Raw genomic sequence first — 26,244 nt, forward strand, 5'->3', positions numbered from 1 at the left:
ACCTGTTCCCAATTAGCCTGTTCACCTGTGGGTTGTTCCCAATAAGTGTTTGATGAGCATTCCTCAACTTTCTCTGCCTTTTTTGCCACTTGTGACAGCTTTTTTGAAACATGTTGCAGGCATCAAATTCCAAATGAGCTAATATTTGCAAAAAATAACGTTTTCCAGTTTGAACGTTAAGTATCTTGTCTTTGCAGTCTGTTCAAATGAATATAAGTTGAAAAGGATTTACAAACCATTGTATTCTTTTTTTATTTACGATTTACACAACTTGGCTTCCGCCCGATTGTAGCTGAGATAGGCGCCAGCGCCCCCCGCGACCCCGAAAGGGAATAAGCGGTAGAAAATGGATGGATGGATGGAACTTGCCGACTCCACTAGTTTTGGGGTTTGTATATACTTCAAGCAATATTTGTTAAAAAAACAATTTAAACAATTATGTTTTTAGTTGAGATTTTAAAGCTTCTAGCTCCATGATTGCTCGCAACTCAGGTGGGAGGGAGTTCCCTAACTTGGGTACAAACGCAGAAAAAGAACGATCATCCCATTTTTTTTAAGTCTCGTCTTTAGTAATTCCAAAGATGTGTGTAAGGATTAGCGCAGATTCCTTGGTGGGAGGCGAACAGTTAAAATATCAGCCAAGTATGCTGGGCCCAGAGACCATTGATGGCCTTGAAAACAAAAAGAAGGATTCTAAAATGTATTCTAAAACATACTGGGAGCCAATGGAGAGCAAGGAGAACTGGGGTAATATGGGCATGTTTTAGAGTGGTAGTGAAAAGGCGAGCCGCTGCATTTTGTACTTAGTCCTTTATTGATGGCATTACAGTAGTCCACTCTAGAGCAGATGAAGGCATGAATGGCCTTTTTAAGGTATGCCCGAGGCAGAAATGGCTTCACCTTTGCCAAAAGTCTCAGCTGGAAAAAACCTGCTCTAACCACAAAGTTCATTTGTTTTTCAAATTTAAAGGCCTACTGAAATCCACTACTACCGACCACGCAGTCTGATAGTTTATATATCAATGATGAAATATTAACATTGCAACACATGCCAATACGGCCTTTTTAGTTTACTAAATTAAAATTTTTAATTTCCCGCGGAGTTTGTTGTTGAAAACGTCGCGGAATGATGACGCGTGCGCGTGACGTCCCGGGTTGCAGGGGACATATTATCGCAGCACCATTTGCGGCTAAAAGTCGTCTCTTTTCATGGCGCAATTACACAGTAATCTGGACATCTGTGTTGCTGAATCTTTTGCAATTTGTTCAATTAATAATGGAGAAGTCAAAGTAGAAAGATGGAGGTGGGAAGCTTTAGTCTTTAGCCACACAGAATGTTTAAAATTCCCGGATGTGAAGCTTTACTATGGATCAGAGCGGTCAAGCGAACATGGATCCCGACCACTTGTCAACCGGCAGGTTTCGGTGAGAAAATTGTGGTAAAAAGTCGCCTCTTACCGGAGATCAGCTGAGCTTGTGCCGTCCATGCAGCTTCCGTCGACTTCCCTCAGAGACTGGCATCAAGACACCCGTGGACAAACCCCTCCGACTATCAGGTACTATTTAACTCACTAAAACACTAGCAATACAATAGAAAGATAAGGGATTTCCCAGAATTATCTTAGTAAATGTGTCTAAAAACATCTGAATCCGTCCGTCCCAACGCAATCACCTTATTTTTTTTAAACTTTTTTTTAATTTATTTTTTTTTTTTCTAGTCCTTCACTATCAATATCATCATCATCCACAAATCTTTCATTCTCGCTCAAATTAATGGGGAAATTGTCATTTTCTCGTTCCAAATAGCTATTGCTGCTGGAGGCTCCCACTATAAACAATGTGAGGACGGGAGGAGCCCTCACCCTTGTGATGTCATCGTCTGCTACTTCCGGTAAAGGAAAGGCTTTTTCATCAGCACCAAAAGTTGCGATCTTTATAGTCTATGTTCTCTCCTAACTCCTTTCAGCAAAAATATGGCAATATTGCGAAATGATCAAGTATGACACACAGAATGGACCTGCTATCCCCGTTTAAATGAGAAAATCTCATTTCAGTAGGCCTCTAAGGTCTCTGTCTAATATCACACCCAGATTTTTCACAGCAGGAGCGAGGGTTGGGGTGTTAAAGCTGGGTGTACTATGACGTGCATCAGGGCTAAAAACAATGCACTCTGTTTTGCTCACATTGAAAAGCAGAAAATTCTGTGACAGCCACAGTTTAATGTCATTGAGACAGCGATGGAGGGAATGGAGTGCATTTCTGTCACTTAGCATAACAGGCAAAGAGAGTTGGACATCATCAGCATAAAAGTGGAAGTTAAAATTGTTTTTGGAAATGATTGAACCTAATGGGAGCATGTAAAGAGAAAATAGAATAGGCTAAGGATTGAACCCTGGGGTACACCAGAAGAAAGTATAGCAACTTTGGAGGAAAGATCATTAATTATTACTGAAGAGGACATCCGGACACACTTACACAGTAAAATTTACTAATTTAAAGCCTTTATGCTCATTCTTTACTGTAATTTGAAGGAAGGAGTCCATTTTACCTAGGTCTGGGCCGATATTCAAATGAAAGTTAAGTTACTAACTTTTACAGCATCAATAACCGCTATATGCATGTGTTGTTACGGCCTGTAAGAGGTTGGTACTACATGCACACAAACGGTAATAATGACAATCGTAAAACTCAAAATAGTTAATACTACCGTATTAAATTAAAATGATCAAAAAACGGTGATTGGTTACATGTCTATGGATGTTCTCATTCATTCAGGGCATTGTATTCTCAAAGAATTAAATCGATCACTACTGGACTGTTTGGTTTGTCTGAGAAGATGTTTCACCTCTCATCCAAGTAGGTTTCATTAGTTTCGTGGTCATTGACCTAGATTGGTCGGATCTATTAGTCTTAGACTTGGATTGAACCGCTGGCCTATTTTGCCCAATCCAAGTCAATCACTTTGAACTGATGAAGCCTTTGGTTAAGAGGCAAAACGTCTTTTAAGACAATTAATGTATGATTTTTATAACACAACCTTTTTAGTTGTGAAAAATATAGACAATTGTCACACAAATGTGTTCTGTTAAACCACAAATGGTAACATCAGCTAGCCAGTGGCGTTTCTTCTTATATTTTTTGCTCCGAAAAATGTTACAGTGAGGAAGTTGCAAACAGCATCTTTAAGAAATCTTTGTGGATCCTTAGAAGTCAACAGCCCAGTTCTTGTACCTGATGTCCACTGTAATTTTGGCATGGATTACAAATATTATATATCCAATGGCTAAGTTGATAGCAGACAGCATCAACAAACAATCATATATATACATATATGTGTGTGTGTGTGTATATATAGATATTTAAATCTATATATATATATATATATGTGTGTTTGTATATATATATATATATATATATATATATATATATATATATATATATTATGTATATGTCATGTGTACAGCATGGGTGCCCACACTTTTTCTGCAGGCGAGCTACTTTTCAATTGACCAAATCGAGGGGATCTACCTCATTCATATATATCATTTATATTTATTTATTTATGTGAGAGAGGTTTTTGTTAACAAGTTAAATGTGTTTAATGATCATGCAAACATGTCTAACACTTTATTTCGTGAAGACAAGAATATAAGTTGGTGCATATTCCCTGATTCTGATGACTTTCATTGATTGGAATCAGACAGTATATGATAACGCCCACATTTTCGAATGGAGGAGAAAAAAAAGTCCTCCTTTCTGTACAATACCACATGAAAGGGGTTGGTTTTTGGCATCTTATTTATCGAGCTTGTACGACTGCTAAATGTGTATCCAAGAGCGATATAAGTATAACCCATTTACCATACTCTTAATAACAAATTCTAATAATTATTGATTATATATCCATTATATTACTATACTAATAATATGCTTTCATATGTATGTATAGGCTTTATGCAAAATTTCTTATGAAATAATCTCCTCATCCCCTCCATGTCATATTTTTGGCCCTTTTGGGTATCCAAAAGGGAAAAAAAAGGCAAGAAAAGTGTTGTTCGCATAATATGACCCCCTTTGAATAAACATTGCAGATAAACAAAACACCGATTTGGTTCTTGTTAGAAAGTAAGATCATGTCAAATCTAGAGACAAATCATTCCAACAAATGTATGCAGACATCATAAACACTAGTGTCAAAGTGTGGACTTTGGGGTTTGTTTTTCCAGAAGGCAAAGGAAAGTTGGCGCGAGCAAGGCGTGAAAGTAAGTACAAATTTTATTTTAATCATAAAAGGAATAAACAAAAGGCGCGCACAAGGGCGGAAGTACAAAACTTGGCTATAAAACAAAAACTAGCACTATGGCATGACTATGGACAAAAACCAAAATTCAATAACTGTGACATAAAAAAAAAAACACTTAGGTGGCATGGGCAGGAGGGAAACTATGGACAGTGTGGTTAACAGGCATGGCATGGCATGGCATGAAGGGAGTAGAGGTAAAGTCGCCAGGCTGACCACCTGGCAACTACAGGTTTTAATAATGGACATGATTAGCGCAAACAGGTGTGAGACATGAGGACAGGTGAAAACTAATGGGTAGTCATGGTGACAAAACAAACCAGGAAGTGCAAAAACAGGAACTGAGTGTCCAGAAAACAAAACATAATCACACACACATGACAACTAGCCTGGATAGGTTTACTGTATTGACTGTCCATCAGTTTCTGAAGATGATCTCTCTGAATATATCTAAATAATGCTGCCTAGCCAGTCTCTGTGATTGTAGGCCCTAGCGATAGTCATGTTATTAGGACCACAACCCGCATTCAACTGAATCAACAACCAAGTAATACACGTCATTTTGCCTCAAGTGCTTTAAAGATGGGATTAATCAAGGATTGCATACGATCACCGGGATTCTGTGATGCATGCCTCAGTCACAGACGTACAGGACACATGCAAACCACTCACATCCGTTTGCTGCTGTGTTTTGATGGACTGAGACAAATGCTGCTCCAGTTTGTGACAAACAGATAAGCTTGAAGGCATTTTGTGTGTGGCCCTTTCTGTCATTTCCATTACCACAAGGTCAAGCGACCATGAGCTCACAAAAACGGAAATGGACTTGGAAATTATGTACCTTCCAGTCAGTCATTTTAAAGGGGAACATTATCACCAAACCTATGCAAGCGTCAATATATACCTTGATGTTGCAGAAAAAAGACCGTGTATTTTTTTTAACCAATTTCCGAACTCTAAATAGGGGAATTTTGGCAAATTAAACGCCTTTCTGTTTATCGGTCTTTAGCGATGACCTCAGAACGTGACGTCACCGAGGTAATACACCAGCCTTTTTCATTTTCACATTACAAACACCGGGTCTCAGCTCTGTTATTTTTTCGACTATTTTTTGGAACCTTGGAGACATCATGCCTCGTCGGTGTGTTGTAGGAGGGTGTAACTACACTAACAGGGAGGGATTCAAGTTGCACCACTGGCAAGAAATCTGCCGCCAGACCCCCATTGAATTTGCCAGAGTGTCTGCACATTTTACCGGCGATGCTAAGACAGACATGGCACAGAGATGTATGGATAACCTGCAGATGCATTTGCAACGATTAAGTCAACGAAATCACAAAGGTGAGTTTTGTTGATATTGTTGACTTATGTGCTAATCAGACATATTTGGTCGCAGCATGACTGCCAGCTAAGCGATGCTAACATGCTACACTAATCGATGCTAACATGCTATTTACGCTAGCTGTATATACATGTGAAACTAGATACCCACATTTAATGCGAAACAAACACTTACCAATCGAAGGATTTAAGTTGCTCCAGTGTCACAAGATGCGAAAGTCCTGATCGTTTGGTCTGCACATTTTACCGGCGATGCTAATAAGGCAGCCATGCTATGGGCCACTTCATTAGGTACACCCATGCTATGGCCGAATAGCGTCAATAGCTATTCGCTCAATAGCTTCAATTTCTTCTTCAATTTCGTTTTCGCTATCTGCCTCCATACTCCGACCATCTGTTTCAATACATGCGTAATCTGTTGAATCGCTTAAGCCGCTGAAATCCGAGTCTGAATCCGAGCTAATGTCGCTATATCTTGCTGTGGTAACCGTCATGTTGTTTGTATTGGCAGCCCTGTATGACGTCACAGGGAAATGGATAGTCGCATCGCAAATAGCGAAAATCAAGAACTTTAAAGCTTTCTTTAGGGATATTCTGGGAGGTGTAAAATTTAGAAAAAAAAATTGAAAAATAAAACAAGCCACTGGGAACAGATTTTTATTGTTTTTAACCCTTTTTAAATTGTGATAATGTTCCCCTTTGAGGGTGTTTTGTAAAGTTTCTTAGAGATCACTTCAGACGGCAATTTTGTCATACAAAAAGTGTCCCGTTTATGCTTTACTGTCATCCGGAGCAATGTGATGTGCTGAGACACAAAATGTGCGTGTGTGTGTGTGTGTGTGTGTGTACATGCATGCAGATTTGTTTAAGCCCAATTGCAAGGTCCTCTCTTCAAGCACTAAAGGTACATGATTTCTCTCTGCAAAGTTACTACCTTGCAGTACCGTTTTAATTAAGTGCATAACTGTATTGGATATGAAATGAGACGTCAAAAGCAATTTGTAATTCCTTCCCCCCCCCCCCTCTTTTGCTTTGGTTAAAGGTGACATTCTAGGAAAATTAGAACTGCAGGGGAATTCTTTCATTAGCGTGTGCATTCATTAATTTTCAAAGGGGCATGTAATATAAATTGCTATCACATATGTAAGACTTTCACAGCAACAGCTAACAGAGGCAAGCCACTTCAGGGCATTTAATTGATTCTGGCGGCAAAATATTGGCAGCCACACCTTTTAAAAATGTAGGTGTCATGCCTGTTAATCTGGTTTTATGTTTGATCATGTTTTATTTTTTTTCTGTACTCTTTTTGCGTTTGCACTTCCTTGTTTTCTTGGTCACCATAGCTACTCATTAGTTTCCACCTGGTTCCCCTAGTCACGCCCCGATCCTCAGCCTCTCACACCTGTTTCTAGTTACCACGGCCACTATTTATGTCACTTGCTTTCTGGGTACTTTGCATTCTGCCTTATGCCTGCATTTTGCGTACAAACCTTCACGCCTCGCCACGCTGTTAACCATTTGGACCACGTAAGATCTTCGTATTTTTGCCTCAGTGCAAGTTTTTTTGTTTATTGAATATCTTTGATGGCATCTTTTGTTTATTTATAGCCATGCCATTGTGCTGTTTTTGTTGAAGTTTTAGTATAGATTGTTAGCCGCCACCGAGCGCGTCCTTTGTTTTGCTTTTTTTTTTTGTATTATAGTGTATTAATAAAAAATATGTACTCACATCCATGCCTGACTCGTCCCACGTCATTTCTGCATCGAGGAAGCAAAAACAATCCTAGTCCTGGCATGACAATAGGGTTTTTTCATGTGAGGCGGTGTGGCTCGGTTGGTCGAGCGGCCATGATGAGGGTTCCAGGTTCAGTTCCCGCTTGAACCATGGTTCAGTGCAACAGTTTGGCCAACAACAAAAAACACCAGGAGTGACACCTCTCACATGGAATACACAATCTTTGCAGCCAGCGTTCAATTCGATGAAGCAGCTGATGGACACAGTATTGACAAAATAAAAGCAACATCAAATAGATTTTCTCCTTCGTTGTATACTTTTAGTGTGGGGACCATTCTTGCCAACCCTCTAAATTTTCCCGGGAGACTGCCGAATTTCCGTCCCCCCCCCGAAAATCTCCCGGGGAAACCATTCTCCTGAATCTTCCCCAAATTCCAACCACACAACAATATTCGGGGCGTGCCTTAACTGCCTTTGGCGTTCTCTACAACCTGCCGTTGCGTCCGCTTTTCCTTTATATAGACACCGTGCCGGCACAGCTTCTTTTTTTTTTCTCATCTGTCCCCCCCTCCCTTGTGGAGGGGGTCCGGTCCGATGGCCATGGATGAAGTACTGGCTGTCCAGAGTCGGGACCCAGGATGGACCGCTTGCCTGTGTATCGGTTGGGGACATCTCTACGCTGCTGATCCGACTCCGCTTGGGATAGTTTCCTGTGGACGGGACTTTCGCTGCTGTCTTGGATCCGCTTTGAACTGAACTCTCACGGCTGTGTTGGAGCCACTATGGATTGAACTTTCACAGTATCATGTTAGACCCGCTCGACATCCATTGCTTTCGGTCCCCTAGGGAGGGGGGGTTGCCCACATTTGTGGTCCTCTCCAAGGTTCTCATAGTCATCATTGTCACCGACGTCCCACTGGGTTTGAGTTTTCCTTGCCCTTATGTGGGTTCTTCCGAGGATGTCGTAGTCGTAGTGGTTTGTGCATTCCTTGGAGACATTTGTGATTTAGGGCTATATAAATAAACATTGATTGATTGATTGATTGATACAACAATTTAAACGCCATTGACATGTAAACCAGCAATTTAAAATCATTCACTGCGTCATTTGTATGAACAGTAAATATTCAAAGCATTTCAAATTTGCACAATTATATCATAGCAGGCAAACAATAGGGGGCCGGGGGAAACTAAATGTTCTCTACTAAAGTTGCATAAATTTGTTATTCCTCATAATCATGATTTTTTTGGCTTAGTTTGTAATCGAATCGTAAAGTGCCCAAAGATTCTCACTCCTACCAGGCACACGCAGTGTAATGACCTTTGAGTTCCTAAAACTTTTTGGTCTGAAACATTATAACATAATTTGGAGACATGCGCGCTAATGAGGTTTTCAACACCTTTTACACATTGCCATTAACTATTTTTTTGGTTTATTTAAATCCAACACTGTGTATTCACTAAAGCAGGGATGACCATTACGTCGATCATGAGCTACCGGTCGATCGTGGAGGGTCTGTCAGTCGATCGCAAACCAAGCATTAAAAAAATAAACCTAAAAATCTGTGATCATCAATCTTTACTACGACGTCACTTTCGTCACTTGATTGACATTCACGGCACAGCCTCTGCTGCCAGATCATTAAGAAAACATGACCGAGAGGAGGGCGAGAAACATTTTTTATTTCAACACTCTCGCGCCGTACCTGCTGTCAAAACCCTAAAGACAGACTGCACAGTTGCTGTCTTCACAATAAAAGCCCTGCTTCATCCTGCCTGCGCCAACAAAATAAGAGTCTCAAAAAGCTAGCGTGCACAAGTTAGCAAGCTACGGAGTTGCCCGTCAATGTATTTCTTGCAAAATGTATAAAAACGAGTATGGAAGCTGGACAAATAAGACGCCAAAAACTAACCACTTTCATGTGATATTGGACAGAGAGGAGGACTTTCTTTCTCCTCCTTTCGAAAATGTGGACGTTATCAGCACTACTGTCTGATTCCAAACAATGCAAGTCATCAGAATCAGGTAATACACTAACTTGTATTCTTGTCTTAAACATGCTTGTTTTATCATTAAACACCTTTAACATGTTAACCAAAAACATCTCTTTCAAAAATAATTAAATATAAATTATATATATATATATATGAATGAGGTGGATTATTTCGACTCGGCCAATTGAAAAGTAGCTCGCCTGCAGAAAAAGTTTGGGCACCCCTGCACTAACACTTCCCCTTTTCATTCCCAATGATCAGATCATTCATCCCAGCACAGACTTAACCACATACGCGCCACAGCGTGTGTTCTCTGATGCCAGGTGACAGAAAAAATTTGCTTTGCGCAGAGCGAGGGAAGGGGAGCCTCCACATAATTAATTCTTGGCACTTCATAACTTAGTCTTGGTTGAAGCTTCCACTTCATATCCAAATGGTATCAGCCTTTATGTTGATATCAGAATATCAGACTGAAGTGTGTGGATGTCTGGTGTGAACAATGGACACTTAATGACGGGTGGTCTCAATGCAGCTCTGAGTAAGGTTCCCTTACTTACTTACCTGCTCTGTGGCCTTGTGGTTAGAGTGTCCGCCCTGAGATTGGTAGGTCGTGAGTTCAAACCCCGGCCGATTAATATCAAAGACTATAAAAAATGGGACCCATTACCTACTTGCTTGGCACTCCGCAACTAGGGTTGGAGTTGGGGGTTAAGCCACCGCTCACTGCTCCCCTCACCTCCCAGGGGGTGGAACAAGGAGATGGGTCAAATGCAGAGGGTAATTGGGTAATTTCACCACACTTAGTGTGTGTGTGTGGTACTTTGTGCTGGGCAAGGGTAAATGACATGACAGTGTGTTGCCCTGAATGTGCATACACTCATCATGCCATGGACTCAAATTATCGGCCGTTAACATCGCGGTGTGGTGGCCGGTAGACCGGGGTGTAGGACTAGTTAACAATTTAAATATGTTCTGTGTCTTACCTTGTATGGCAGAGGGGTTAGTGCGTCTGCCTCACAATACGAAGGTCCTGCAGTCCTGGGTTCAAATCCAGGCTCGGGATCTTTCTGTGTGGAGTTTGCATGTCCTCCCCGTGAATGCGTGGGTTCCCTCCGGGTACTCCGGCTTCCTCCCACTTCCAAAGACATGCACCTGGGGATAGGTTGATTAGCAACACTAAATTGGCCCTAGTGTATGAATGTGAGTGTGAATGTTGTCTGTCTATCTGTGTTGGCCCTGCGATGAGGTGGCGACTTGTCCAGGGTGTACCCCGCCTTCCGCCCGATTGTAGCTGAGATAGGCGCTAGCGACCCCAAAGGGGAATAATTGGTAGAAAATGGATGGATGGATGGGTCTTACCTTGTAGGCCATTCCGGGCTGCTACAGACTGGGCTAGTTAGCTCTAGCAAGCATGTCCAAGGCATCTTAAGTTACAAAGTTACTCTGCTCTAAGTGGCGGCCATTTCCCTCTCGCAGAAACCACCTCTCTATGAGAAGACTGCAAGAAGAACTCGTTTTTTTCCTTCCAGGTACTTGCTGTCTTTGTAGCTTAGCAGCCACCAAGCTAAGAGTAAAGCAGTGAAACAAAGAAAGCAATTGGTTTGTAAATTTGATACGTCTACAAAATGTGTTGAAGAAGGCTTAAAAGGCTATAAAATATTTAAAAGCACACACAATAGAAAGATAGCTCTCAGCTGTACCAACAACATTTGTGTTGTCTTTGTTGAAAAAACAAAACCTAACTGGGGATTTCTTTATAATCTCGGGAATAAAACGATCGCCATTTTTATGGACACCCAACAACTGCGTTAATAACACATTACTCCATTTGTCCTTTTATTATTGATCCACCATCAGTGTGTGAATGTGTGTGTGAATGGGTAAATGTGGAAGTAATGTCAAAGCGCTTTGAGTACCTTGAAGGTAGAAAAGCGCTATACAAGTACAACCCATTTAATTTAATTTTAATCTCGAGGGCAATAGTGTCTTGAAAGAGTTAAAGGCAACTTAGGTGCACTACTTGACTGCAACCAAAAGAACCGCCATTCATTCATTCTCAAATGCTTTGCTTGAAAAGTTAAAGTTAAAAGTACCAATGATTGTCACACACACTAGGTGTGGTGAAATTTGTCTTTTGCATTTGACCCATACCCTTATTCACCCCGTGGGAGGTGAGGGGAGCAGTGGGCAGCAGCGGTGCCGCGCCCAGGAATCTTTGGTGATTCAACCCCCAATTCCAACCCTTGATGCTGAGTGCCAAGCAGGGAGGTAATGGGTCCCATTTTTATAGTCTTTGGTATGACTCGGCCGGGGTTTGAACTCACAACCTACCGATCTCATGGCGGAAACTCTAACCACCAGGCCACTGAGTAGGTCTTCTGGGAGATGCTAATTCTGTCAGCTGCGGCTTCACCTTTAGACAACATTATTCTGCTCAATGTGCTGCTGGTGTTGAAACAGGAGTTCGGAACGTTCATTAACAGCTACAGTTGTAGGAAGCATCCGGATGTATTTGTGAAAAACACTACACAATAGGGGCGGTATGGCGTAGTGCAGTGGTTTTAAACCTTTTTTCAGTGATGTACCCCCTGTGAACATTTTTTTAATTCAAGTACCCTCTAATAAAAATATTGCTTATTTGTAGTGGTCTTTCTTGAACTATTTGGAAAAAAAGATATACAAATAACTAAAAAACTTGTTGAAAAATATACAAGTGATTTGATTATCAATAAAGATTTCAACACTTAGAAGTAATCATCAACTTAAAGTGCCCTCTTTGGGGATTGTAAAAAAGATCCATCTGGATTCATGAACTTAATTCTAAACACTTCTTCACAAAAAAAGGAATCTTTAACATCAATATTTATGGAACATGTCCACAAAAAAAAAATCAATCCGTCAACACTGAATATTGCATTGTTCCATTTCTTTTCGCAGTTTATGAACTTACATTTATATTTTGTTGAAGTATTATTCAATAAATATATTTATAAAGGATTTTTGAATTGTTGCTATTTTTAGAATATTTTTGAAAAATCTCACGTACCCCTTGGCATACCTTCAAGTACCCCCAGGGGTACGCGTACCCCCATTTGAGAACCACCGGCGTAGTGGGTAGAGCGGCTGTGCCAGAAACCTGAGGGTTGCAGGTTCGCTACCCGCCTCTTGACATCCAAATCGCTGCCATTTTGTCCTTGGGCAGGACACTTCACCCTTTGCCCTCGGTGCCGCTCACACTTGTGAATGAACAATGAATGAATGATAGGCGGTGGTCGGAGGGGCCCTAGGTGCAAACTGGCAGCCTCACCTCCGTCAGTCTACTCCAGGGCAGCTCTGGCTGCAAATATAGCTTACCACCACCAGGTGTGAATGACTGATGGGTTCCCACTTCTCTGTGAGCGCTTTGAGTATATAATAATAGAAAAGCGTGATATAAAATCTAATTCATTATTACACAATGGCAGTATGAAGTATCCACCTCTGCATGAACTTTAAAATGTTGTTGTGCTATTCAGCTATTGGTGCTTGCCCTGCTGTTGTTTACAATGAACTCTCGACGACTATTATAGAGGCCCCATTACTACTATAACTTTACTTAACTATTGGTACCTGCCGTTGTGTGTAAGAGATCTTCATAATAAGTCTTGAAAATTTGAATTCAAACCATGGAGACATTGCAGATTGATTGATTGATTGATTGAACCTTTTATTGGTAGATTGCACAGTACAGTACATATTCCGTGCAATTGACCACTAAATGGTAACACCCGAATAAGTTTTTCACCTTGTTTAAGTCGGGGTCCACCTTAATTAGTTAATTAGCTCGTCCTGTGACGTTTTTCGCACAGATGACATCAATGAATTAATTCACCCAAAGGGTTGTGCGCAGGTCCGCCATCGTCGTTCGATGTTGTAGTTAATAAGCTCCTTGGCTGTCCTCTTGTTGTAAGGCTGACTGGCTTGTACATGCACATGCATCCTCCACTGCTGCCATTTCTAATACAAAGTAGCGCATAGTTCTAACTTTATCCGTCAGTAGATTCGCTATGGAAGCGCCACAAACTACAAAAAAGATGGCAAAACAATGCATTCTGGAGATACGGTCAGAAAGCCGCTTGAAAACGGTCTGAAAAACATAATGCGCATGGATAACTTTGACCAAAGAACCATCATCACATGTTATTTAGACCAGTGGTTCTCAAATGGGGGTACGCGTACCCCTGGGGATACTTAAAGGTATGCCAAGGGGTTCGGGAGATTTTTAAAAATATTCTAAAATTAGCAACAATTCAAAAATCTTTTATAAATATATTTATTGAATAATACTTCAACAAAATATGAATTCAAGTTCATAAACTGTGGGAAAAAAAAAAAATACAACGATGCAATATTCAGTGTTGACAGCTAGATTTTTAGTGGACATGTTCCAAAAATATTGATGTTAAAGATTTTTTTTTGGTGAAGACATTTTTAGAATTTAGTTCATTGATCCAGATGGATCTCAATCACAATCCCCAAAGAGGGCACTTTAAGTTGATGATTACTTCTATGTGTAGAAATTTTTATTTATCCAGTCCAATCCACTTTATTTATATAGCACATTTAAACAACAATAACGTTTCCAAAGTGCTGCACAGCCATGTTAAAAAACAATATTATGCTCCACCAATGACTGAATAAAACAAAAAATAAATGAAACCAATAAAAACAATATAAAAACAAATATGATTAAAAACTATTTTAAAGGGTAAAATCAATTAAAACAGTAAAATAAAAATCAAAGTGTATAAAAAACAGAGGACAACAGAGGACAGAGGACCACACAACTCACATAGTGTTAAAAGCCAAAGAATAAAAGTGGGTCTTAAGACGAGACTTAAAACATTCCTCTGCGGAGAATTGAATCAATTGTTTATTTTTCAACATTTGTAGTTATTTTTATATCTTTTTTTCCAAATAGTTCAAAAAAGACCACTACAAATGAGTAATATTTTGCACTGTTATACAATTTAATAAATCAGAAACTGATGACATAGTGCTGTATTTTACTTCTTTATCTCTTTTTTTCAAACAAAAATGCTTTGCTCTGATTAGGGGGTACTTGAATTTAAAATAATGTTCACAGGAGGTACATCACTGAGAAAAGGTTGAGAACCACTGATGTAGACCACAAGGAAATGTTTTTAAAGTAGAAAAATCATAATATGACCCCTTTGATCCTGGCTCAGTAGATTCCTTCTTACCAGTACTACAACATTGGTTTTGTTACTGTTCTGCTGTGCAATACTATATAATACTTATTAATAAATGGCCGTGTGGTCAAAGAGGGCAAGATACATTTTCCTTTTCAAGTCCATTTTATGTACAAATCCCGTTTCCATATGAGTTAGGAAATTGTGTTAGATGTAAATATAAACGGAATACAATGATTTGCAAATCCTTTTCAACCCATATTCAGTTGAATGCACTACAAAGACAAGATATTTGATATTCAAACTCATAAACTTTATTTTTCTTTGCAAATAATAATTAACTTAGAATTTCATTGCTGCAACATGTGCCAAAGTAGTTGGGAAAGGGCTTCTTCACCACTGTGTTACATCAGCTTTTCTTTTAACAACACTCAATAAACGTTTGGGAACTGAGGAAACTAATTGTTGAAGCTTTGAAAGTGGAATTATTTCCCATTCTTGTTTTATGTAGAGCTTTAGTCGTCTCTGCTGTCGTATTTTACGCTTCATAATGCGCCACACATTTTCGATGGGAGACAGGTCCGGACTGCAGGCGGCCTAACAAAGTGGTGACCCTCGCCCCATCCTTGTTTGTGAATGACTTAGCATTTCATGGAAGCTGCTTTTATACCAAATCATGGCACCCACCTGTTCCCAATTTGCCTGCACACCAGTGGGATGTTCCACATAAGTGTTTGATGAGCATTCCTCAACTTTATCAGTATTTATTGCCACCTTTCCCAACTTCATTGTCACGTGTTGTTGGCATCAAATTCTAAAGTTAATGATTTTTTGCAACAAAAAAAAACAATGTTTATCAGTTTGAACATCAAATATGTTGTCTTTGTAGCATATTCAACTGAATGTGGGTTGAAAATGATTTGCAAATCATTGTGTTCCGTTTATATTTGCATCTAGCACAATATCCCAACTCATATGGAAACGGGATTTGTATATAGCTCCAAATCACAACAGTGAAGTGAATAGTATTTATATAGCGCTTTTCTCTAGTGACTCAAAGCGCTTTACATAATGTAACTCATTATCTAAGTTACTTTTAAACCAGTGTCGATGGCATTGGGAGCAGGTGGGTGAAGTGCCTTGCCCAAGGAAAAAACAGCAGTGAATCGGATGGTGGAAGCAGGTATCGAACCTGGAACCCTCAAGTTGCTGGCACGGCCGCTCTACCAACCCAGCTACGCTGCACATTAATCTTCTTAAGGCACTTCACACATTTAGCAGTCGTACAAGCACACTCCTCATACATTAAAATGAAGCAACCATGTAAGCACTTGGCAAAGGAGGCAAGGAAATACACCCCTAAGGAAAAACAACCTCAGACGCAACCAAGACTATGTGAGGTGGACATCGCTTTAAAAAAACATAAGAGTACCAGTGTACTCTCTGTGCACAATGTGTTTTTGCTCTTTCTCCACATCCGTGATTTTTCACCCTTTTGGCACTTAAGAGCGAGCATTGAGTAGGCGGCATTCCAACTCCCCTCCTTTCTGTTTGGTCGCTACGTTCACACTGCAGGGTATGATGTCCAATTTGGAATTTGTGTCAAATCCGATCTTTTTAATATAATTGTTCACATTTACAAAAAAAATACGGTGTCTTATGTGAATGCAATCTGACCCGCGTGCCTACAAGACGTCACATGGTGCTGCAGTGTTTACAGAAGTAACTGTTGAGTTGAGTTTGAGTTTATTTGGAACATGCAAGCATGCAACATGATTTATCACAATTTCCATTTTCTCTTTTCAACATGTTCGAAAAGGAGTAGGAAGAAGCAGAGCTTATTTAATCCTACCCCTTTTCTTTACAGAACACTTGCTAAAACTTTTGTTCACTTCCTGTTCTCAATGTATTCATAATGTATACTCCATAAGTAATCACAATAAAAATAAATACATAAATAATTGGTGAAGTAAGTTTTATTCCATACGATGAGATAAAAGTAAGATTATTTTGAGAATGAATAAAATCAGAATGTTTATCATGGTTCTTCTTTTTGGCACTTTGTAAACACTTCCAGTTTGAAGAGTTTCTTGAAGTGGATCATATTAGTACATTGTTTGATTGCTTTACTTAATCCATTCCATAATTTAATTCCACATACTGATACACTAAATGTCTTAAGTGTTGTAGGTGCGTACAAATGTTTTAAATTACATTTTCCCTAAGATTATATTTATCTTCTTTTGTTGAGAAGCATTGTTGTACATTCTTGGGAAGCAGGTTATAGTTTGCTTTGTGTATAATTTTAGCTGTTTGCAATTCCACTATGTCGTGGAATTTCAGTATCTTTGATTCAATAAATAAAGGGTTTGTATGTTCTCTATATCCAACATTATGTATTATTCTAACTGATCTTTTTTGTAACACTATTAGAGAATGAAGTGTACTTTTGTAATAATTTCCTCATATTTCTACACAGTAACTCATATATGGTAACACTAGTGGCTCCAGTTCTAGTCGGTCTCAGTTCTGGCGCATTTGTGCCAATTTCAAGGATTTTGTGCAATCAGGGTCTGAATTATTGAGCGTAGAAGATTAAGTCAGAAGTAAGAGGGCAAGTATTATGGCTTATGCGGTTTGCGGGAAATTGGCTCCAATGTCTGCTCCAAAGAGCGTGTATGCGAGCAGTCGGAGAGAGAAGTAGAGGAACATACACGTGAGTTCTTAAAACCTTATGTTTGCCTGTTTTCTGCAAATGTTGTCAACTACCGTATTTTTCGGATTATAAATCGCAGTTTTTTTCATAGTTTGGCCGGAGGTGCGACTTATACTCAGGAGCGACTTATGTGTGAATTTATTAACACATTACCGTAAAATATCAAATAATATTATTTAGCGATATAGCTCGGTTGGTAGAGTGGCCGTGCCAGCAACTTGAGGGTTGCAGGTTCGATCCCCGCTTCTGCCATTCCTAGTCACTGCCGTTGTGTCCATGGGCAAGACACTTTACCCAACTGCTCCCAGTGCCACCCACACTGGTTTAAATGTAACTTAGATATTGGGTTTTCACTATGTAAAGCGCTTTGAGTCACTAGAGAAAAAGCGCTATATAAATATAATTCCCTTCACTTCACTTCACATTCACGTAAGAGACTAGACCAGTGGTTCTTAACCTTGTTGGAGGTACCGAACCCCACCAGTTTCATTTGCGCATTCACCGAACCCTTATTTAGTGAAAAACAAAATGTATTTTCTTAATTTAATCTTAATTTGTAAATAATCATGAAATGATGTTATTATGGTTAAGGAATCCTAATAAAGATATATTTTACAAACAGAAAGTTACAGAAATGTACACATGATGCCATGTTTACATCACATTGTGCAACATGTGAATGTTTTAGTGGGATCTAAATGCAATATCTGAACAGGGTACAAATTATTTCCAAGGCAGAATCCCCCCCCCCCCTCCCACCTAGTACACAGCTCATGAAAAACAATATTTTTTTGTTATTGTCATTGTAAGTGGGACAGCACACTTAAACGAGAAAAGAATCTCATGGAAATGACTGCTGTCATTTGATTAAAATAATAAAACATTTGATGTGGCCAGAGTGCATGTGCACGTCTGACGTTGCTCACATGTGCTCCAATGAATGCTCAAGGAGTTTTCGCGTTTGCTCAAGAAAATTAGAAATTAGAGGGAACATCGTTTGGGGGTATCCATAATACGCCGATAGTCACAGGTTTTTTTTCATAGGCCGGGGGTGCGACTTATACTCAGGAGCGACTTATGTGCGAAATTGTTAACATATTACCATAAAATATTAAATAATATTATTTAGCTCATTCACGTAAGAGACTAGCCGTATAAGATTTCATGGGATTTATCGTTTAGGAGTGACAGATTGTTTGGTAAACCTATAGCATGTTCTATATGTTATAGTTATTTGAATGACTCTTACCATAATATGTTACGTTAACATACCAGGCACCTTCTCAGTTGGTTATTTATGAGTCATATAACATACACTTATTCAGCCTGTTGTTCACTATTCTTTATTTATTTTAAATTGCCTTTCAAATGTCTATTTTTGATGTTGGGTTTTATCAAATACATTTCCCCAAAACATGCGACTTAAATATGGTTTTTCCTTCTATATCAGGGGTAGAGAACCTATGGCTCTAGAGCCAGATGTGGCTCTTTTGATGACTACACCTGGCTCTCAGATAAATCTTAGCTGACATTGCTTAACACGATAAGTAATGAATAATTCCGCTGGTGATCACAGTGTCAAAAATAACGTTCAAAATATAAAACATTCTCATGCATTTTAATCCATCAATCCGTTTTTCTACCGCACCTGTTCAAGAAGTCGTATTAATGGTAAGAAGTATTTTATTTATTGTTGGTTAGCTTCAGAATAACAATGTTATTAAGAAGAATAAGAGACTTATTATACTCTAAAAATATTGGTCTTACTTAAAAATGCACGCATTTAGTTGTATTCAGTCTTTAAAAAAATATATTATATAGCTCTCACGGAAATACTTTTTAAAATATTTGGCCTTTATGGCTCTCTCAGCCAAAAAGGTTCCCGACCCCTGTTCTATATAATGCATTTTTGGTAGGTGCGACTTGTACTCCGGAGCGACTTATACTCCGAAAAATACGGTATTTATTTTTGCAACCTTCTATTTTGGCGGCAAATTGTGACGCTTATCGCTATTTGAAGACTTATTGATCGCTTACTGTCTCCTGATCAGAGCCAATCTGTGGGAGCCTGTTTTGTCATTACATATACATGTTTTGGGCTACAGCCTATTAACAAAATACATTTCTATTATGATGTCATGTGAACATGACAAAAATTGCAACGTCAAACAAAACGTTAACTTAATACCATCAAAGATAGCCTATTTCGACTGACAATGGTTTTTTTCTGGATATATGCTGTGTTGCATTATGTAGATCTACTTTTTATGAACTGATGCAATGATCTCATTGTAAGGGAAATGGACATTGTGAATCCCTCACAATGCGATCAAATTTCTTTGTTTTTATTTTCAGCACTTAAGCCATCATATCACTCCTTCTGAAGTACTGTAAATTACAAACTAAAAGCAGCTCTGTTTACAGCTTTCAATCAGGTTTCCATCTTCCAGTAGTCCTTAGCGTTTGTACTCGTATGGATTTTTCATTCATCACTCCAAGCAACGTTTGTATGTTTTACAATATAACTAAAACTATTCACACGTACTAAACCATCCCATTTGTGATGTTCGTAGGAGTTTTTTCATGCATATTTGTAAGTGAAAACACTCCTACGTCGTGATGTAATCAAACGAGTGTTGTTTGTATTAGCAAATATGCCAACACGTTTACGAGTGTCTGTGTTAGTATTATCAACTTAAATTGGCATTCTTTTTGTATTGTTACAATTCCACAAATTCCTCAGTAAATTTACCGAGACGTCACTGTGGAGTTATTGAGTCGCTTTAGCTGATTGGAGAGCTTGATTCCGCAGCTAGTTGGTCCATGACGATGACTTCTGTTTTGTTTGATCCGCTGTTTTACTGCCGTGTGACAGGCACTGTTTGGACAAAATTAAGGAATGTAAATAAACATTTATAAAAAAGTAAATTGTGTAAATAACTTTTTTTTCTGCTCATATAATAAAAATATTTTTTTCTTTGTGCGCTTTATAGTCCGGAAAATGCAGTTATGTTGTCTAGTCTTAAGAGTCAAAAGACTCGTTTTTTTCAGAAGGAACTCTGTTGGACGGTAACAGTTCCCTTAGATTTGCTCTAAAGAGGACAGAGTTGGCGTTTAATTGACCAATCAAAAAGAAGAGGAGTTCAATGCCAACCTTTAAGTGTCAAAAAGTGAAACATTGTGCATGTGTATAAAGAGACTCATCGCTACAGCGTAAAATGAGTCATTGCGCGAGCTTAAAACGCATTTGTTCACAAATGCTTAAATTGAGCCCCGACTCAAGCGTAAAATGAGTCTGCACGTGCTCACAGAGTTTGATTTTTACACACAAGGATCATGGGACTATTTTAACGTCATGTCTGTTGTTCTGAAATAACACCTTGAAAAAATTGACTCTCTCGAAATCTTGCCAGATTTTAATTAGCAGAGTTTATCTATAGCAGGCGTGTCAGACATACGGCCCGAGGCCTGGATCAGGCCCCCAAACGTTTTTTTATCCAGCCCGAGGGATGATTTTGCTAAGTATATAAATGTACCTGAAATTTTTGAAGGAAGGAAACTGCTGTTCTTAATGTGTCCACTGGATGTCGCAATAGCAATTATTTGTATCTTTGTAGATGATGCTAGATATATAGAACATAAACCACAGAAGGTTAGTACATCAGTCGAGGAAAATTATCGAACTACATTAATAACAGCCTGTAATTTAATTTTGATATATTTTTTCTATCTTGATAGACTGAAAATTAACACCAACGAGTTGACTGATGAAGATTATTACATCATTTATTCAGAAAATAAAAATGACAAATAAAATGTAGAATACTATCAACCACAACATGTAAGTGTAAAAAAACTACAACAATTAGATTTGTACAATTTCAGGATGTGCTTGTTCTATTTTGAAACAAAGAAAACAATCTGAAGTTGTCTTTATTTTTAAGTTAAGTGATTTTACAAGTCCGGCCCACCTGGGAGTAGATTTTACTCCATGTGACCCCGATATAAAATGAGTTTGACACCCCTGATCCTTAGGTTCACTGTAATTCTGACGACTGTTAACTGTTTTTAATTTCGGCTGACTTTTTATATTGGAACATTTACACTACCCTAGGAGATGGGGATAGTCGCCGCCTTTGTCGTTTGCTCTCTGATCAGCAGTAGTGAGGCTCTGTCAGCATAGTAATGTGCAACGTGGACATACTGTGTTCCTCGGCCTGGTTTTAAATGCATCTGTCGCTCTCTCTGTTCAGTGCTCGGAGGTGTGGAGTCACGCGTGCTGAGGAAGATCAGTGTCATGCTGGAGGTGATTCTGAAGAGAATGCACAGCCTGGCCAAGCTCGACAACGCCACTATAGCGGACATGCGGCGCCTGGATGAGCTCAGCTCCGCAATCAACAAGTAGGTTTCTTCCCCTCCACTTTTAAGAATGGTATGCTGCTATTTCTTGCTTTGAAAAGAGCCTTTATGATTAAGTAGATGGTGAACGTCATTGCAGTGGAAACCCAGATCTCCTTACTCACTCGAGCACATAAAACATTGGATCCAACAATTTCAGTTAGGCAACGTTAAAAATGTACTGTACATATTGTCTACCGTATTTTTTGGACTATAAGGTGCACTTAAAATCCTTTCGTTGTTTGCAAAAATTGACAGTGCACCCTATAATCCGGTGCGCCCTAGGATCCAAAAACATGGTACAATACTCTCACACATTGTAGTCTTTCTGCATTTTTAATATCCCGTTTTCTTTGGTGTATTTCTGCACTTTTTGGGGGGAATTTGGGGGTCACTTACCGTAAAGTCTATGGGAGTCGTGCAATTCCGCCTATTAAGCCCTTAAAAAACATCCTGACACCTCCATTGAGGTTTTATCTACATGTTAGTATATACTGTATGTAATTCTGTAATGGGCACATTTATAAAAACATTTAATATTTACGTATTTTGATCATTTTAAGACATGCACCTGGGGATAGGTTGATTGGCAACTCTAAATTGGCCCTAGTGTGTGAATGTGAGTGTGAATGTTGTGTGTCCATCTGTGTTGGCCCTGTGATGAGGTGGCGACTTGTCCAGGGTGTACGCCACCTTTCACCCAAATGCAGCTGAGATAGGCTGCAGCACCACAAGCGACCCCAAAAAGGGACAAGCGGTAGAAATGGATGGATGGAAGCATACGCGGCATTAATATCCAATATGCATCTCGACGTTTGCTGTTTTTATATTATTTTCTTCATCACTGATTATTATTTACTTAAGACTTTATGAGCTCCAACAGACATAATACAACATCACTTACTGTACAAGGTCAGTTTTCATTAAGATGCTGACTGCTCGGATGTTCTCATATTCCCGTTTAGATGATGACTCATAATCCTCACAAAAAAAGGGGGTTAGATAAAGTGTATTTTGGTGTTGTCCTCGCCAGTTTCTGGTCTTAAATGGCTGTTAAAATGTACCAACTTGTCGGAATACCTACTCGGACAGGGAGCAGGGAAGCGAGGAAGCAGCAGACCACTCGATGATGTAAACATAGGCACACATGGAAGTGATCACGGCGCCACTATAAATAGTTTGTCTGCGTTAGCGCTTATGAAAACAATATCACAAATACTTGGTTTGTATTCAAATCACAAAATGTAAATGGAGTATTGTTGGCGGTTTTTGACTGGTTATGTATTGGATTTTATGGGCCAAATAGAAGAGCTCCCTTTGGCACCGGTTTAAGCGGACTTTTATTTACTTTTATTTGGAATGCATTAAAAAAAAAAAAAATCCTTCCGTCATCATGTTTTTCATGATTGTGAACGATTGGAAAAAATAAAAAAAAGTGCAGTTCCCCTTTAATTTAACTCTACATTCATATTTAAAGTATGCAAAACCCTCTCCATGAGTAGTGAGTGATTTGATACTCTCACATTTCCTCAAAAGTGATATTAAATAAGCCTTTAACTTAAGATCAGAGTAGAGGCACTGGGGGGGAAAGATGAAGCAATTAATACAGTCTGTTATTAGTGTTACCTTCAATCAGTGTCTAGTAATGGACTATTAAATGCCAAGAAAGCAGCGTTACTCTAAGACCATGGCTGTGGAATAAGGTGTAACTCTTATTGTCAAGTGTGCACAAGGTACTGTTAAAGAAATCAATAAGTAGTTATTGCCTTGCACACGGCAGTTTGGGTGAAGACAAAGGTTATTGTTGACGTGTAATTATGGTCGAACACACTAAATCAATATATTGTGTGTCAAACCTGTTTCTAACAGGGTTTAAATAGTGCGTCTCCAAATGCCTGGTTTCAGCTTGGATAAATACATTTGAAGTATTGACAGCAGGTGGTTACAACTTGAATGTTTTTATGTAACTGGCTGTGACAATGCTTGCCCTGCTTTACTTAAGTTACAGTGGGAACTCCCAGGATGCATAGTTGATTTCAGGGAACATGTCGACCAAAGATTTCCCATGAGAACCAGTAGGAAAACAAGTAACTCTGTCACAATTATAAAAGCTTTCCTTTACTGTCAAGATAGTGTCACAATAGACTAGGGATGTCCCGATCCAGGTTTTTGCACTTCCGAGCCGATACCGATATTGTTTTTGCACTTCCGATCTGATACCGATACTGGCTGATACTGGCCTATCTGAGCATGTATTAAAGTTAAAAGTTATTTAGCCTACTTAGTTGTCAGATTCATCTTGATAAGGGTTTTAGTACTCTTGATAACAACTTGCCAGCTGAATTAGGTGAGTTTGAATAATACACAATGGTTGGTATTCAAGGATAAACACAAAATAGACAAAATTATACATGACAAACAGAAATGGCATCATTAAACACTAAAATAGTGAACAGTATAAAGTGCAAATAATGCTGTAAACATTATTAAAAAAAAAGCAAAACACACAAACAACCTGAGTGGGATAAAATGTCTATAACTCAACATCAATACTTGCTCTTGAACAAGTGTTATCTACACACTCCTTTCAATTGTTTGCCCCAGTCAGTGGTAGCAAACAGTTGAAGTCCAAGCAGATTCTTTCTAGCAAAGACGAGCACTTCAAGATGCTCAGGTGTCAGCCTGCTCCTGTGTTCATCAATGATGAGTGCTAAAAATCCTCTCACTCTCAAGAGTCATTAAAATGTCTTACAACTTTACCACCACGCTTGACTTTATTGTGGCATTTTTTGCTCTCCACCTCTTCATCTTTTTCGTTTTGTAGTTTAAAATAATCCCACAAGGCTGACATTTTTACCGTAACTTTGATTCACATGGCCGTCTTAACAGTTAGAACACAGACCTGTGGCTGTGTTGAAGGTGTGCTGGAAAATGCAGAATGGAGCGTAGGGGGCAGCAGAAAAGTGGAATGTATTATTTAAATCGGTGCGTTGGAATACACGGACCGGATTTTTTTTTTTTTAAACTGGATCTGGATCGGAATTTTCCCATGCCTTGCCGATACGTATTTTTTGGCAAGTATCGGACAACCCTAAAATAGACTAGATTTAGATTTAGATAGTACTTTATTGATTCTTTCAGGAGAGTTCCTTCAGGAAAATTTTAATTCCAGCTGCAGTGTACAGAGTTGAGATCAATTTTTAAAAAAGTAAAAAGTAAATAATGGGGGTTTAAATGGAAACAAAATAGAGAAATATAACAATAGCAATAAAAAATAAAAAGCAACAATGGGAATAACAATATAACAGTAAAATAAGAATATAAGAAGAGAAAGTAGGCAGTAGTGACCATGTTATGAAAACGAATTGCACTGTTATTGTTTTGCATCCCCTGTCATTCTAGTACACCCCACCCCCCTCCCCAGAGAGGAGTTGTACAGTCTAATGGCGTGTGGGACAAAGGACTTTTTGAGTCTATTAGTCCTCCCACCTCCAAAGACATGCACCTGGGGATAGGTTGATTGGCAACACTAAATTGGCCCTAGTGTTTGAATGTGAGTGTGAATGTTGTCTGTCTATCTCTGTTGGCCCTGCGATGAGGTGGCGACTTGTCCAGGGTGTACCCCGCCTTCCGCCCGATTGTAGCTGAGATAGGCGCCAGCGCCCCCCGCGACCCCGAAAGGGAATAAGCGGTAGAAAATGGATGGATAGTCCTGCACTTGGGATGAAGCAGTCTAGCACTGATAACACTATGCAGAGGGCGACTGGCATCATCCAGGATGCTCACAAAGCACCATGTATGTATCATGCTTACTTTTCTTTTCAGATAACACTGAAACTACTCAGGATGCCAGTTCAGACCAAAATTATAATAAACGTTTTTGGAACATATGTTGGTGCAGCTGGCTTAGCGTTCAAACTGATTTTTCTTTTGTCTGCAGACCAAAGACTGCACAGCAAAAGCTTATGCATAAAGTACGATTATGATTGGGCAGCTTTTGTGATTTATTATCAAGACTCCGATATTCTAAGCCAGTGGTTCTCAACCTTTTTTCAGTTGATGTATCCCCTGTGAAAATGTTTTTGATTCAAGTACCCCCTAATCAGAGCAAAACATTTTTGGTTGGAAAAAAGAGATAAAGTAGTAAAATGCAGCACTATGTCATCAGTTTCCGATTTATCAAATTGTATAACAGTGCAAAATATTGCTCATTTGTAGTGGTCTTTCTTGAACGATTTGGGAATAAAAGATATAAAAATAACTAAGAACTTGTTGAAAAATAAACAAGTGATTCAATTATAAACAAATATTTCTACGCATCGAAGTAATCATCAACTTAAAGTGCCCTCTTTGGGGATTGTAATAGAGATCCATCTGGATTCATCAACTTAATTCTAAACATTTATTCACAAAAAAAGAAATCTTTAACATCAATATTTATGTGAGGTGGCGACTTGTCCAGGGTGTACCCCGCCTTCCGCCCGATTGTAGCTGAGATAGGCGCCAGCACCCCCCGCGACCCCGAAAGGGAATAAGCGGTAGAAAATGGATGGATGGATGGATGGAT

At 39.1% G+C, this 26,244-nt stretch overlaps 1 protein-coding gene across 3 annotated transcripts in view; it reads left to right on the forward strand.

Annotated features, from left to right (window-relative positions):
- The window catches only part of LOC133559511 (alpha-1,6-mannosylglycoprotein 6-beta-N-acetylglucosaminyltransferase B-like), a 373,716-nt gene that overhangs the window by 137,480 nt on the left and 209,992 nt on the right, over nucleotides 1-26,244 (forward strand). For all 3 annotated transcript variants that reach the window (XM_061911345.1, XM_061911354.1, XM_061911358.1), the window contains one exon: nucleotides 21,533-21,680. In XM_061911345.1, the coding sequence (XP_061767329.1) occupies nucleotides 21,533-21,680 (148 nt within the window). The remainder of the gene's footprint in view (nucleotides 1-21,532; nucleotides 21,681-26,244) is intronic.

Source organism: Nerophis ophidion, linkage group LG01, assembly GCF_033978795.1.
Source record: "Nerophis ophidion isolate RoL-2023_Sa linkage group LG01, RoL_Noph_v1.0, whole genome shotgun sequence".
NCBI lineage: Eukaryota > Metazoa > Chordata > Actinopteri > Syngnathiformes > Syngnathidae > Nerophis > Nerophis ophidion.